Source organism: Cariama cristata, unplaced genomic scaffold (assembly GCF_000690535.1).
Source record: "Cariama cristata isolate BGI_N322 unplaced genomic scaffold, ASM69053v1 scaffold42665, whole genome shotgun sequence".
NCBI classification, from domain to species: domain Eukaryota; kingdom Metazoa; phylum Chordata; class Aves; order Cariamiformes; family Cariamidae; genus Cariama; species Cariama cristata.
Genome location: NW_009618906.1, coordinates 509 through 17332, shown reverse-complemented (window position 1 = coordinate 17332; position 16824 = coordinate 509). Strand labels below are relative to the sequence as shown.

Below are 16824 nucleotides of genomic sequence, written 5' to 3'. Positions count from 1 at the left end.
ATAGTGTTGTGAAAAATCAGGAGAGTTTAAATCACGCCCTCGGAAAAGGAATGTGATAGTTTTTCCTTGCCTAGCGTAAGTATGGGCATGTATTTTAATTCACATTATTATTGCAGAATTTATTTTGTGGATTTATGAAAAGGTAATATTTTTGAACATCTGAAACTGATGCATGGTTCATGTGTCATTAAATTAGAAACTGCAGGAAAACAAAGAACCATCTGGAGACTTGGTGGGAGGGAGGTTGAGGTTTCTCCTTAAATGTACTATCAACACAGAAAAAACTATAGAAGGTTTCAGCTACAAAAGGAGGCAAAGTGTGCTGGGCATTTTGTATGCTTGGTTTGTTTTGGTTTTTTAAAAGTATCTTCTTCTTGTAATTAGGCGAAGCACCAGAATGAAAGACATGGACAATATCAAAACTGTAAAGAAAGAATGGTAGGTGCTGGTTCCCCCCTCCCCCTTTTTCCTGTTCCTTTCATATTGCTGTTTGTGTGTTCTGTCACCACTCTTCAAACTTGTTAAATTTTTTAATTTGAAATTTTTTTCTGTATTCACCTGCTCCACATATACTGAAGTTTAAAAAAAAAAAGTTTAAGATTTTTCACATAGCTGAAATGTTTCATAGATACAAGAAGCTGTGTAAATATTTTTGTTTAAAATAAAAAGACAGCCTTACAAATTGCTAACTCAGTGTGCACCTCTACATTTGATATGGAGGTGTTTGGTTTTTCAGTTATGTTTCTGAGGTAAAGCATAGTGAATACTTAGATTAACGCTTCAAGTTTCTTTTGTTCTATTAGAAAACTAAAATGGGGACGGCATGCTTTTGAAATTTCTTCTTTAATGTTGTTAAGTTTTTCTTTTGTTTAAAGACGTTAATCTGTAGGGATTCTTGGGGTTGCATAGATGGACTGCAGACAATTCCTTTTTATGCAAATATATCTAATTACCATTCAAGTAAGCATTGCTGCCCTTGAATGCAGAGTTTTATGTAAATCTGGATATTTTTCAAGAGCTGGGATTTTTTTTTCCCGAATTGCTTAAAATAGACTTTTCTGAATCTCCAATAGGAATAACTCCTGTGATGTTTACCAAAAGCTGCATAATCCTCTTATTATGGAAAGAACCTAAACTGAAAGATAATAATTCATTCAGGCTGCATATTTCTGCGTTTTGATTGGTGAAAATCTAACAGAAACAGCTGTCACATATATAATGTTACATAAAAAGATGTGGTTGGTGCATCTTTTTTAATGCTCTGGCAGTTTCCACAGTATTGAAGCCTTCTATTGTATTTCTTCAGTATGCTGAAGTGGTGTTGAGTCACTTAAGAACAAGTTTCTCTACTGTACTTTTGAAGACAGTAATGGTGGCTGTGTGGTGGGGCTGGGAATGGGGATGTTGAAGTCGGGGTCGGGTAGTAAATCCTAAGGCAATTTTCTTGTATCTGGTTTTTAAAACTTATGGCAAAGGAAGTCACCCAAGCCTGTATCATGAAAATGCTTTAAGGAAGGCCTTTAGTTGGTGTGCAGTTAAATGTTTGATGGTCTGAATTAGAAGTATGAATCACGTAAATTGCATTCCTTGCTCTGATACCCAGTTTAGAAGATCCTGCATACATGAATTCACATTTTCTATTATCATTCTTTAACTTGTGCTTCTAAAGTGCAAATAGTAGCAGTTAGAGATTTGTACGAAGTTTCTAGAAGAGGCACAATGCAAGGTTGACTTGACATAACAACCAAGTAAGCTGAATGCGGGGGAGCATGCCTTTTACACCTCTTGGTACTGAACTTGTAGGGTAACTGCTTGTCTTCTAATGTGTTCTCTGAGGCATCATTTTTACTTATGTCTTTGTTCTGCAGGATGTGTAAATCAGCAACCAATGATCAGATTTTGAATGGTACAGAACAAAGCTGTGACTACTTTGTAGATAACCTTTTTGAAGAAGCTCAGAAAGTTGGTGCTATATGTATGCCCCCAGCTACAGTCAAGGACCAGGTAGGCGGTGAAGAAAAAATACTCACGTTTAACATATAGCATTCCAGGAGTACTCTGGAAAACAAATTCAAGAAGCCCAGCAGTCTTAGGCAGTGTATCTGCAAATAAAGGCACACAGGATTCAGACAGCAGTAGGAACAATCTCCCATTTTACTCAACCAGGCTTATGCTTCTGTACTTCTGGCTCTTACTATTTTATAGTGGTTTTAGCATTGTTCTAGGGCTTATGCTGGCACTGGCTAATGCAGTTCTGCTTTATTAGTAAGGAGAGTGAGCTGATCATGAGGTGCAAGGAATGACAGCTACTATTACATAAGTAGTTTTTTAAAGAATTCCAGTCTTTATATGCAGAGGCGTAGTCTGAATTTTTTTCATTTGCTCTCATTTGTATAGTTGTGGTAGCAGTGGGATGTTTAGTATGGCTTTGTATCTCAGTGATTCTGTCCTTTCCTGTTTTTCTGTTACTCCCCAGAGACTGGTAAAGGGCTGGAGAAGAGGTCATGTAGAACAAAGATGTCAAGGAGAAATTTGGAGTGGGCATTGCTGGAAATTGGGTCCCCAGCTGAGCATGGGTGAAAAGGAGTGTCAGGAGCAATACTTCAAATTGCTGTTCTGAACTAGTATTCCACAGCGGTACTTGTGTCAACGTCTAAATGGGAAGTTGGTGTGGAATAATTAGTCCATGTTGAACTTGCATACTGGTTCACTGTAGAGGAACCTTCCCATGATGAGAACTCCTTTCATATGCATTGGTGCCATGAGACACAAGGCTTTCTAAAGGAATCTAATCTTTCTGAGTGCTATATACTTTTTTGACAGATTACCCAACCAAAAGAGAAGGCATTTCATTCAGCAGTTTGCACTTGCTATGTATTCATGTGGCAATCATCTTCCAACAAGTCAAACTGCAAAAAAGAAAAAAAAAAAAGAGAAAATTGTCAAGTACCATCAAGCCTAGTTCAAACTAATTTCCAGCTGAGGTGAATTCTACATTTGTACATGCTTCATATATCTCACATGTGGCCAAGTATCCGTCAAGGCAAGGTTATTTCAGGGATCAGACCTGCTTCCTTAAATGGCATGATGCATAAGTATGAAAATGCAATCACAAATATATCCATGTTAAAGTTGGAGAGATTTCAGTGAACAGTGTGAAGGTTACAAGTAATGGATGTTCTCTGGCAAAGTTAGTGAATTACTGAGAATTTTTTTTTTTCTTCCCCTAACACCAAGGTTTTGAATATACCCAGGAATTCTAGGGCAACATAAATGAATGATGGTCTGAAAGTAAATTTTCTGATTCTTGCTGCATTTCCTGAGTGAAGGCCTTCTGCACGCATTATCTCAATGCCTTACTTTCAGAAAATCCTCCTGAATGATCAGAACAAGGCTTTAACCTAATGAATCCCCAGCTGGACTATTCTAGTAGTTAGTGTTCCAGCACCAGGCATGTGTGCTCTCAAAGTAGGTCTTGAAGAGTTGCAGCTGCCTGGGATCTTCCAGCTCTCTTTTTTTTTTTTTTTTTCCTTTTGTTCCTCCCTGCTGAATTGAAGGCGTGTTCTTGACCTGGGAGAGCAAAATGGTTGGGGAAAGGTTTATTTCTAACCCTGATTGACACAAGGTACTTAGAAATGTCACTTACCCTTTGCAGTTGCTCTGCCTGTTGGCACAGGACCAAAACAGATTATAGTGAGCCTTCTCTCTGTATTTTTAGTCTATGCAATGGATGATTTACAATCATAGGGTACTGTGGGTATCCCAAACTGTTTTTACATCAGTGTTATAATGAGAATTGTTATTACTTTATAGGTTGATGTAATCATTAAACTTTGGAAAAATGGGTTTACAGTAAATGACAGTGAACTTAGGAGCTACACTGATGTTGCAAACCAGCAGTTCTTGGACTCCATTAAAAAAGGGTAGGTGAGTTTTGTGTTTTAATCAGCCTGAATTAATGTGCTTTGGATAGCACTTAACTTATGCTCTAAATTTTTTACATAGCTGCTTGGCTTTGCTGTGCTGCAGTATCCCTGTAGGAGCGTAGGCCACTGCCTGTCTTGGTTCCTGCCATGCTAATGGCTGTTTTAACATCAACAGGTTTAATATAGCTTTCAGTTGCAGTAGTGGTACAATTGCTGATGAAGCAGATAAAAGTGAGTGTTGGTAGGGGACATAGCAGGTGCAGAGTAAAATAAAAAAAAACAAATCAAAGTGCCCAGTAAGAGCTACTGATCCATGGTAGTTTGACTAACGAACTTGATGCACAAGTGGTTGACTATTTCTGTTTTAATGGTCTCTGTTTTCTTTTTATTGATGAAAAGCCTTAAGTGAGCACCGTTGCTGCATGTATCACTGAGAAACTCTGATCAGTCTTAAATTTCAGACATTTTTCCTAGTACAAACTTGCTATTTCAGTCATTTGATGGGGCTTTGAGCAACCTGGTTTAGTGGAAGGTGTCCCAGCCCATGGCAGGAAGGTTGGAACTAGATGATCTCTAAGGTCCCTTCCAACCAAACCATTCTATGATCTGTGTGTATATAGCAATCTTACTTGTATCCCTCTGTTAAAAATTAGCATGCTATCCTGATTTCTGCTAGTGTTTGCAGTGTTGCTTTAACAAGGCAGGTTGACCATACAAACCAGTGTAATTTTGAGCCTTTAATTTGTAGTCTGTTTCCTCACCCTATGCAAATGGAGAGGAGAATATAATATAATAACTCCTTTTCAAGTATGTGAAATTACTAAGCCGTTGAATTTTCTTTTCCATACTTTGCTAGCCCAGCAAAAATACTAATTTTACACTGTATTTCTTCTCTATGGCTGTCACCTCTGTTAGTTGTAGTAGTAATTAACTGCACTGTTGAAAGCCCTTTGCTTTCTTTGTGTGCATGCATGCATCAAAAGTTTGCCACCTTTCTTCCACTGTTTGCTTGTGAAGATGCTAATTACAAGATGGTTTCTGCATAATTGTTGATGGTAGAGAAGCACTTAGTACAGCCCTTGTGCCAGCTGAGCCCCACCACCTGAAAAATCTATCTGCATCAGAGCTCGTAGACAAAGGCATTGTTGTTTTCTGCTTAATGCAAATAAAACATTACTGAGGTGATGTTACTGCACGAAAGTGTAATTATTAGTGATGATGTAATTTTTAAAAGCTGAGATTCATGTTTATTTGCAATTAAACACATTGTATGTAAACTCACTTATTTCTCTTTAAAAGCCAGTTGTCTTTTTTTTCTTCTTGTTTTACTATGGGGATAAAATAATTGAGCCTTTTACAGGAATATATGGCAATACTGAACTTCCTACACATCATGGGCTTTGGAGTAGTAACTGCTGAGTAAATCTGAACATCGTTTAAGAACTTGCATGATGGTGTCTCTTTTTTATTGTTCACTTTCTAGTTAATTTGCAGTTCAGGAATTTGAAGTTTTTTGTATGTCATGCACTTAACATAACTCTTAGTAAATACTTGTGAAGTTTTGGTTTTTTTAAAAAGCATCATCCTTGAAAGGATAAACATAGAACAGGTATTAATCATTATTTTGTATACTGAAAACAGTATGGTTCTTTTTCTGATGTGTATTTTTTTCTTAAGGGAACTGCCTTTTGAGCTACGAAAAGCTTTTGATAAGGAGGAGCTGGATGTGAAAGTGGAAGACAAAAAAGATAAGGTGTATTTGTCATCAAAAAAACCAATGTTTCATCCTTTTTCTGGACACGGCTACAGATTAGGAAGGTGAGTAGTCTGACATGATCTATGATTGAGTAGCTGAAGGGGAACTGTACCTATGGTAAAGGATCTCATAACTCAGGTTGGAAGTGATCCCTGGAGTTCTCTAATCCAAGTTCCTGCTCCAAGCAGGGTCAGCTGTGGGGACAGATGAGGTTGTTCAAGCTTTTATCCAGTTGGGCCGTGAAGCCTTGCAAGAGTGGAAGCTGTGCAGCCTACTTCAGTGCTGGACTGTCCTTATGGGAAAGAAATTTTTCCTTGTATCCAGTCTGAATGTCTCTTGTTTGAATTTATGTCCACCATGAAGAGCCTGATGACCTCCTGTAGATGCTGCTGGGCTGCTGTTAGGTGTCCCCCCGGCAACACTATCTCATCCACAGGCTGAACAAGCCCCTGTCCTCCAACCTCTCTTAACAGGGCAAATGCTACAGCCTCTGGCTATCTTGGTGGCCCTCTCTGAAACTTGCTCCAGTTTGATATCTTGTTTTGGGTCCCAAATCTGAATGCAGCATTTAGATGTGTCCAACAAGTGTTGCATGGGGGATAATGGGTTCCCACAATATACTGGCTGTGCTCCTGTTAATACAGACAGGATACTGTTGGCTTTCTTTGTTCAAGGACTCAATATTAGCAGAACTGTTTCCAGCTGAAAGGCTGTAACCCTTCTAATCTATGATTTAAGAGAAAATCTCTTTTAAAGCTGTATTTGCAGTACCTTGAGTGAGAAGAGGGGAGTATGACAGTCCAATAAAGGGAACTGGAGAAGTATGAGGTTATTTTGCATTCTTTTAAAATTTCTCACTATTTAACTATGCATTTATTGCAGTAAGGTATTTTAGCATGTTACAGTGATGTTCTTTCCTTTACTCCATGACACTGTCATGGGTGGAGAGTGTCAGCCATTAATGCCAATGCTAAAACTGGACTTGATCTATAACCAAACAGTACTATATTTTGGAAGGTTGTTGTAGGCCAGGAGTTCATGTATTTCATCCGTGTGACTCTTGCTTGCTCCAGACAAATGATCTGCTCCACGTATTCCCGTTGTGTAAGACTTACGTGCCTGTAAAAGCAGACTTCAGCCTAGGGAACAGAACATATTCAGTGACCAGGAGCCTACTGGAAGCCTTCACAGATGGTTGCTGAACGGGGTTAGTAGACTGTGGTGAAACCTTAGGTGAACAGCTTGTTTCAGGTAAATGGAAAGGGCTTGCTGCTAAGGCCCAGTGCTTGTGCTGAGAGAAAGTGTGACCTAAGTAGGAAGGGATGAGGCAGGGGAAGAAGATAATAATGTGCAGGGTAAGAGACTGATAAGGGTAAAGGATGAGTTGTTCCAGGCTGCTTCAGAGAAGCAAGTATCTGTTTTATCAGCTTCATCTGTTTCTGTAGCACAGTCCATTCAGTTGCTACATGCTTGAATAGATAGGGTCAATAGGGAAAATCTTCCCTTGAGAGATGGATGAGATGCTGCAAGACTTGCTTTTGGTAGCACTGAAATCCTGAGCAAACGAGGGTCAAGAACTTAACCTTATTTTATCTACAAGTAGACCTGTATATAGCAAAAGCAAAAACCTCTTCACTGTGCTGAGTTTCTGCTGCCAACCAGTGCTAAATGGTAGGTTGTTCAGTTGCTTGTCATGCTCTGTCATGCCTACAGCAAGTAATGATCTTGCTTCCCAAGAGGCGAGTTAGGTTCTGGAAACATGCTATTGTATGAATTTCGGTTGACTAGTCTTGTACACTGAGACATCCTACAACTTCCTTCAGCATTTTTTTTTTTTTTTTTTTTACTTTATGGACTAGATAAAATGCTTTCTTTTTTTTTCCCCTACTCTTGCTAGGCTATTCAGTGCTGTGCTATCAGAGCCTTTTCTTTAAAGATGAGTAAATATTTTTGCTGATGTTGGAAATATGAGTTGTAAGTGCTCTTACTCTATAAACTAGTGCTCACTTCCTGATATGAATAAATGTCCGTTGTATGCATATGCTACTCTTTCAGCAGAAAAGCTTTGTGGGGAAATAGTAGTGCTGCCTGAGACCTGTAACAAGTTTTAAACTATAGAACTCCCTTTCCACAGTTGCATTTGTGTACTTAATCAGAAATGAGAGAGGCAAATGACTGAGCAGTTTACTTCAGCTTATGACCTATCTAAACTTCTGCTTATCAAATAAATATTTTTTAATAGTCTGTAGATTTTCTGCTAGTATTCCCAGATGGATGGATAATGTGGTGGAGGAGCCATTATCAATCGGTCTGTTAACTGGCTCATTAAAACTTTTGTTGGAGGAAAAATGGAGGAACTAGAAAAGATATGTTTGTTGACATAACTCAGATGAGCTTGATCCTTTCCCTTTTTGTTGTACAGGAGAAACAAATGAGACTTCGCAGACTTTTCCAATATACCTTAAGAACATGTATAACTAATGGGTATATTCTGTTTTATCTACTACGGTTCAGCTGCATTTAATAGTTTGGGATTATAACAAGATTTGCAACTGCACTTTTCTATTAAGCTTATCAATGCATTTTAAAGACTGCCTCAGAAGCATGTTAATTAAACTATTGACTGAAATCCCTTGTAGCAAAGTGGTCTTGCTCTATAGCCTCATTAGGATAAAACACTGTGTGTCAATCTGCTTAACCATTAGTCAGGGTAAGGCATGATACCTAACTCTTGGGCTTTTTCTTTATAGAAAATTGACAGGAGGCTCTTATGTGTGTTCGATCTTTAGTTTACATCTTCTTCTGATAATCTTACAAACGGAATAAGCCTTTAAAAGGGGTGGTAATGCTTTGATCTCAGGCTAATAAGAGACTTAGAGTCTTGGTTTGTGGCTTTAGTCAAAGCTCCCACCACTAGATGGCTTTATCTGACAGTTCCACAAGAGCAAAGTTACTAAGTGTGGAAATACTTTAAACCTTGGTGAATATAGATGATCTAACTTTCTCTTGCAGCTTTGCTTAATGTGTTGGCTTCACTTTCACACATATTTGCTACTGAAAGAATCATCTCTAGTGTCTACCACAAATTCTGAGATGTGACCATGAGGGAAGTTGGTTTGAGAACACCACCAAAATCTGTATCTGTTTGAGACAGTTGTCTAAACTATGGCAGTGACTGATGGGCTAAAATGTAGTTGAGCCCAAGCTAAACCAGACACCTGGCAGCTGTGTGGATGACTGCCATTCCAGCCTCCGCTCTGTTGGAGACAGCTAGCTCATACTTCAGTGTCTGAACCTGAAACTGAATGCCACTGATCAAGCAAAAGCTGATCATTGCTGGATTGAAGTATGACTTGAACGTTTTTTTTTTTTGCTCTGCTCCTGAGACTGTTTAACATTACGTTGCTGGTGCTCAAGCTTTTTTTCCAGATCTGGAGGGCAATTAGGTTTTCTTTTGTGTTTAGGTCAAACATGAACAGAAGCTGGGTATGAGATAAGTGAATCAGTGGAGGCAGGTGGGTGATAATAAGTCACCTGTATTTGGATTACCGGAATGTTTTACAGATGTGATTCTTGGAATCTGTTGGTGCCAAGTTCTTGTGCCCCAGCTGATTTCTGGGTATTGCAAACCTGTCAGTTCTGTGCCTGTAATCTGCTTCCAGTTGCAGTGAACCTCTCTCGTTGCTCACTTGAGAATGAGATTTCTCGATTCTCATTCTTTTTGCAGAGTTTCAATGGAAGAAATAAACAGTGCCTCTACTGGCCGTGACTTTTCTGCTTTATGATTAAACTAAGACAGGTACAAGAACATAAGGATGCAAGGATGGGCTTTGTCCGCAAAGCAGATGTAGTATTCTTAAGACTGTTCTATAACCATTGTTACCGACATGTATCTCAAACAGTAACTCATCAGTTTTCTGTGCAAAGAGAAAGCTTTTCCACAAACCACCATGAAGTGTTCATGTAGTCAGTGACCAAAGCTAGGCTCAGAGAAGAAATGATAACTCCTTAAATCACTGCCGTTGTTTCGCAAGCAAACATCTGATTATACTCACATGAGCTGAGGATATGCCCATTGGATCAGGCCTTTATGATGACTGAAACAGTACATGCTGAACAAACTTATTTCTGAAAGAAGCACTAAGCTCTAGACATTTCTTCAGAATAAAAATTTTTGCCAGTAATTTTTTTTTAAGACCACACAGTTGGACTGAGGTCCCTGTATTCTGTCAAGTCATTTTATGGATCTTTGCCCTGATGATAGGGTCGGCTGTTGAAAGTGCCTTAGAAGAAAAACAAAATCCAAGTGCTGTGTGCATCAGCCTGGATTTTCACATTAAGTCAATTTTTCTGATAGATGAGTAATGCTTCTAAGCTGAAATAGATGATGCTGGGGTCTAAATCAAGGCTAACAGTGTTCAGTTAAATTGAATTACTGTAATCACATTACAGTGAAAATTAACATTGAGTATGCTAAATTCAATACTCAAACCCCTTAAAATTTCACCCATGTGATTAGAATACAAAAACATGAAAAATCTTCAGACTGTTTAATCTCTTGTGTATTCATATTTAATCCTTTGATATTTAAGTTCCCTTCCATCTTGTAAAAGTATTTAACATGAGCAAACTGAAATTCTTTAGCATGTTGAAATCTTCAAGAGAAAGCATTGACATGCAGTTAAAAAAAAAAAAAAAGGCTGACATTTATGTCAGTATTCCTATATTTAGGAATATGAAAAACAGAAGTCATCAATGCACCCTGATACAGGGCAGAAAGCTCCAGAGACAGAGGTCTGGAGGGAGGTTCAAGCTTACATGTGTACACGGAAGGCATAACCTTGTATGGCTTTGCTTTTCAGTGCTACTCCGAGGATAATCTCTAAAGTAAGAGATGATCATCAAGTACCTGACAACAAAAGACACCTGCCTTTAGTGCCCTTAAATGATTTGGAGCCTATCACTAACATCCAGATCTGGTTAGCTGATGGGGAAAGAATAATTCAGAAATTCAATGTTTCTCACAGGTAAGATTTATTTTAGCACCGTCATATATATTTGCATCTGAACTGTTTCTCATATGCCTGTACGCATGATAAGTCTCTAATTTCTGCGAATAATCTACCTCCTCAGTTCACTTAACATTGGACTGCTGTTCAGCTGTATATAGAAAACCTTCTTTCAAATTTTGAGAAGTCTTTTGGCTGATGAGAGGAGCGTAAGAGGAATGTGAACTGATGTTAATAGTCAGCACATAACTGAGCATAAATGAAAATCTGAGGACATGATAGGAGTTCTTTGTACGTTAGTGGAAATTAAGGTGTATGTATTGCTCCCTACTAGAGGAAACATCTTTTAAGATGACAGATCTCTCACAAAATGACTACATCTGGAGCAAATTGCTTAGTAAAAAGCCTGCTAGTCGTTGTGCATAGACAGCACCACAGCTGGGAGCTGGAGGATGTGACTTAAAGTTGAGCCAGAGAAATCTCTGGGGAGGGCCAGAGTCTGTGTGCTAGGCAGGGGAGGTTCATCACCTGTGTGTCAATGTGGACAGAATAGAATGTGTCCAATGTGTTTAATTCTTAATTAGTAAAATTTCCAGTTCCCAAAGAGCCTTACAAATGGGGATAACCTCAGAAGGTGTCAGCACAGCATATGTATGCAGGAGCTTTGAGAAAGTAGGATTAACTGTTTAACATTAAATTGTAGAGATACTGTCTTTAGAGACCTTTCTCAAATTTGTAATTTGAGAAACTACTCCAGTACTATACAGTCACATCATATGGACAGGATATGTTGCCTGTGCTTCTCTGTGAAGCAATTTGAAGTGATCATAGACTTAATACAACCTAGGCTGCTGTCAAGATAAACTGTGTATGTCTTTGTGGCTGGTCAGAAGAAAAGCTGAGCTGTTGAAGGTTAATGACTAACTTTTTCTCTAACTTCTACTAATTTATTGCTGTCAGTGGCCTGAGTTATGAACTGAAACACTGTTGTGCTGTACTACTGAAGGGTCAATTGCTATTTTAATTAAAAATACTTCGTGGGAGGGTTTAATATCTTAATTATTCCAGGTTTCACAGATTTAAGTATATTTAGAAGCTTTTTGTCTTCATGGTAAATAGCAGTTTGAACATCTGCTAAGTGCTTTTGGAGGGAAAAGAAAGTCTGAGATAAGCAGAACAATGACCTTACTGATGCAATGCTTTTCTTGAAATAAATATTCCATCATTACATATCCTTTTGCCACAAGACCAGCATGTTCGTCTTGTATACAGTATTTGTGTATGACCTAATAAGAAATGGAGGAAATCCTTTTAGAGTATATATCCTTAAGTGTTATGACTGCGTGTATAGCACTCCTTTCAGTGGAGAAGCAGAAAACAGTTAACTATTTGTTAATTAAACTATAGGTAAATAACCTGTAACATATATATTGCAGTGCCCAGATAAATTGATTACTTTCACCCTTTTGCAGATAGAATGTGTATGTGCCACAGTAACTACTGCTTTAGATACGACTTGCTTACTGGTGGCAGATTGAAGTTACAGCATTGGAGCAAAAGTACAGGTAGCGTTGTAATACTGCAGCATGGGGAATTGAGGAGATGTGAGAGTGAAGCAACTAGCAGAGCAGTGCTGTAGGAACAGCACACGTAACTGTGTCTTGAATCGAGTTGTGTCCCTTCTTGAGCAGTTGCTAAGTTAGCGTGACCCTGGAGCATCGATTATGGAGCCTGGAAAGGTGCTTGTTCATCCTGAGGCAGATGGCTGGTGGCTAATTGCCTGAGTTGCTCTTGGGACCCAATGAACTTTGGTATAATGCATGTAGACACCTGTAACTGTCCAACTAAAAATTTCTTCCTGCCTGAGGTTTTTCAGGCTATAGGCTTATAAGACCAAGCACTGTCTCTTAATTGAGGCCTGCCTGCACAGGAATTAGATATTGGCTGCATCTGTCCTAGTAAGTATGGCTAAGGCATGAAGATTTGGTCATCTGTGCTGCTAAACTGTTAGGATGGCTTTCCCCCAAACCAGCTAGCACTTTCTCAAACAATATCTATCCTTGGTTCAGATGTTCGCTCAGATCACAGACCATTCCCAGGAGGCAGTAAACCCCATGGCTCCCTTGTGCATGGCAGAGAGGAAGGACGAGTTTAATGATTTGCCAGTATCCAGAGTCTACCAGTTGCCCTCAGGATCAGAGAACAGGCATTGACACTATGTTATTTTACTGGTATAGATGTATCCTGTCATCTTCATTTTCTAATTAAATTGGTCAATCCTGATTCTTCCACAGCAAAATCTCTGCCTTGCTCAGTTGTTGCAAGGTTCTTCACACCTGAAGAGGCAGCTTGAATCTGTAATGAATTCACTGCTGCACCTGCTTTGATAGAAGGGCAGACGATATTTAGACCTGGTTAACTCATAAGCTATCCATACAGGTTTTGCAAACCCTTTATTATGATTCTGCTACATGTACCACATGCTGGAGTCATCTTTATTCTAGCTCTTGACTACAAAAACCTCAGGGAGGAGCTCCACCAGCTGGTTAAGAAGTAGTAGGCTTGTGTAACTACCATCTGAGCCATAGTGAAGCATTTGAGTGCTCAGAATAAGATACTCATCCTTTGTCCCTTGGGAATGCTCTCAGAGCATGCAAACCTTGGTCCTTGCCTCTCAAGTGGATCAGGCACTTGAGGATACTACCCCATCGATACTCCTCCATTTCTATACTATCAGCTATTACAGGAAGTGGGTCTGTCATTCTCTTCTTGTGGCGGCTGTGTGTGTTGTACATATGGTCTGTGTTGCGATTGGAGTGCTTTAACGCTGAGTTTTCTTTGTTTCTTCTCAGAATAAGCCATGTCAGAGACTTCATAACAAAGTATCAAGGATCAGAGGGAAGTGTTTCCTTCACACTGACTACTTCGCTGCCATTTCGAGAGCTGCGAGACGAGACACTCACACTAGAAGAAGCAAAGTTGCAAAATGCTGTTGTTGTTCAGAGACTTCGGAAAACAACTGAACCTTTCAGACTGTTAGTGACAAAAGCACCTGACGACGACTATAAAAATGCTGCTACACCTAATGGACAGCCCAAGAATAAGCAAAAGAGCGCTATCAAAAGTACAAGATTAAATTAGCTTTTAACTGGCCAAAAACTACATACAGGTGGAACTAGAAAAAACCAAAAAAGTAACCAGCAATATCTGAATGCACTCTCATCCTCCAGTACGGTGCTCTTAGAGAGCAAAATGTGTGCTGTGCTATCATCTGCTATAATAGAAGTATTTTCAACTAAATTTGGTGGTCACAGCCTGGCTATATAACGTAGCAGAGGTAACTGCACCACCAGGTCATCCTTAGAATTTCCTTGGGTAGAAAGCTGCTTTGTTCTTTAATGAGTGTATTTAGGTGGAACAGTTCTCAGGCTTAATTACTACTGATAGCACCTTTTAAGGAGAAATAGTATTTATTTTTGCACTTTGGACTAAAGTGAAACTGAAGTGATTGGTTTCACGTACATTTTGGTGTAAGCTGCTGTAGTTTGCGTTCTCACAGTAACTTTTAGGCAACAGATGCTGCAGGGAAGCTCACATTTGAACTCTTAGCTAAGTTGAAAATTGTCAATATCAGTATCTTCAGGATTTAACTTTTATGACAAGATCTGCAATGTAATGTTCTGTCACATGGTGGTAGGTGCATGTGTGGTAAGACAGAAATGAGATAGTCTGGTGCATACTGCATATGAAGTGCCTCAAAGTGAGCTCTGAAGGAATTGTTATTACCAATGGTTGAAGTGGTTTCTGCCTCTTTTGTGCTGCTACGGGTGTCTTACAGATGGGGTGATGTTAAACTACCTAGCTCATTAGGATAGAGATCCACTTTTAGCCTTGTCACACAAAAACTTCAGCTTTTCTGGAGATTACCATACAGGACCAGTGGCTTAGAGGGACACAGTTGGTTTTGTACTGTATATCTGCCTCTGTCCTGAACTGCCCAGCTGATTGAGACACTAATTGCATGTGGCCACGTTTCAAAGGTGTTAAAAATCCTTTTTTGAAAACAGGTTTCTTGCCCTCTCCTCTGCCCCATTTCCATCCAAATCTTTTCCTTTGCTATTCATGTACTTGAGGCATAAAATTGTAGCCAACCATTCCATGTTTTGCTAAAGGAGAAATCAACATAAAGACTAAATATTTTGTACTGTGTTTGCTAAGTAGCATGTGGGTTTGTGAACGGAATTGGAGCCTTTAGGTAAGACTTATCCTGGGGCTTTCAATGGGTGTGACTAGTTTGTGCTAGCTACGCAAATGGATGATTGTTGGGGTTGTACTTCTTTTGTGTGGTTGAATGAAAGATGGGCTTGGGATTTTCTGGGTTTATTCTAAATAGTAAATTACTTAATTGGAGTGACTCGAATTCTGTCTAAAAGTTGTGTTACTTCAGACTGGGGATATGCTTACTTCAGTCCTGGGGATGTAAAACTGTTTTGCTTCAGCATCTCACCTGGTATGTTTGAGGGCAGCAAAATGAAAGTCAACTGCACAAAAATCGATTTAATGTATTCAGAAAGCAAATCTCTGAAAACTATGCAGTTAACTGTTTTCAGTGCTATAAACTTGATGTGCTACTGTGTCATTCAAGTTTATGTAGCAAGTAATACAACTAAATTTTCTTTGCCCTTGCACTGACTCCTGTACTGTATGAAAAGCCTACCAGATCTCTTGTAGTAGGCAGAAACGTGCAGACAAATCCACTACTAAAATTGAAGAGCCGACACCTACACAGATCCAGCCCTCAGTTTGCAGAGCTCCCTGAAGAGTGAATTTTATTAATCAGTGCTTTTGAATTTGTCTTAATATAAAACTATTAGAAAACCTCATATGCTTGATTGTAAGTTCAATTTTTCTTATCTACAAGGTGCGTGAAATGTCAAAGTTAGTGGTATACTATTCCTGCATTTGCAACACAGAAATTAAAAAAAAAAATTATTGTAAGATTGATTGAAATTGAAGGGGGGGTTGTCAAATTATAAGGTAGGTAAATCAATTTTGCTTGTTATCAAGAGATGATGTTTTTGAAAAGGAGCAGTAAGTATTTAGTGTTTCAACATTGGTTTGTGTCTGCTACTAGAATTTTAAGAGACTGGCTAGCTTGATTCTATCTGGCTATATAATGTGCTTTACTGAAATCAGCTGCTTCTGGCTACAGCTTTGGTGTGCTTGAGTGTATCTTTGCAGTTTGAAAGTGTCATGATCTTAGTTACAAAATGAGCAAATCTTAAAGTCAAGAGTAGTGCTGACTGCACTAATCCCATGTTAGACTAGAAAGTGGCTTTAGAAAAAGGCAACGAACTGTGATTGGATAACTTATTTCCTAATTTGGAGAAAATCTTTGGAATGAATACAGGGCTCTCCTAAATCTAATTGGTTTTGGTCAATTTGTAAAGACTGATTAGCTACCTGTAGTGTCTGGGCAGCCTAATCTCTTGCTCAGTGCTGTAGACCGCTATTGTGCCTTGTTCAAACAACAGTAAAACTAGCTTGATCAATGCTTGAGTTTGTGAAATGCACAAATACTATCAATTATTCATTGTTTCTTCGCAAACCCTCACTGTTTTGAGTAAAGCCTGTCCATTAACATATTTTACAGCAAAATGGAAATAGCTAGAAAAGAACAAAGAAAGGAAATGTTTTCTGTGGGTTTTTTTTCCCTCGAAGAAACATGCAAATGCAGGTAACAAAGATTTAACGTGTTACGAGGATGTTGCGCAAAGAGAAAATGAAGAACCTAAATGCTGAATTTGAATGTTACATGCATACTTTGTGTCTAGCTTGGTATTTTAGAACAAATTACCTATTTGGGCTAAGGGACTGAGCAGCCCAACTCTGTTCTGAAGCCCATCTGGCCTCAGCCTTTAGGGACCCCTTGGAGCCTAAAAGTTTCAGAGGGTTTTCAGCAAGGCCTGTTAAGGCCACAATTTCAGTTTTGTGTTGAAGGTCTGTTTTTAAGAAAAAATTTTAATGCCTTGTTCTTTCAGAATTTTGCAAATTTGCTGTCATTATTCTGGTCAAATGAAGTTGCATGGGATTTGTCTATCAGTACTCCACGATGTAGTTTGCAGTGGCTGTC

At 38.9% G+C, this 16824-nt stretch overlaps 1 protein-coding gene across 1 annotated transcript; it reads left to right on the top strand.

The window, feature by feature from the left end:
* Window positions 1-389: 389 nt before the first annotated feature.
* Window positions 390-13909, top strand: UBXN2A (UBX domain protein 2A). Its single transcript, XM_009701034.1, has 6 exons — window positions 390-438; window positions 1869-2004; window positions 3814-3923; window positions 5604-5744; window positions 10545-10709; window positions 13544-13909. Exons 1-6 carry the CDS (start codon window positions 398-400, stop codon window positions 13830-13832), a joined length of 882 nt encoding a protein of 293 aa, XP_009699336.1. The 5' UTR covers window positions 390-397; the 3' UTR covers window positions 13833-13909.
* Window positions 13910-16824: the final 2915 nt, after the last annotated feature.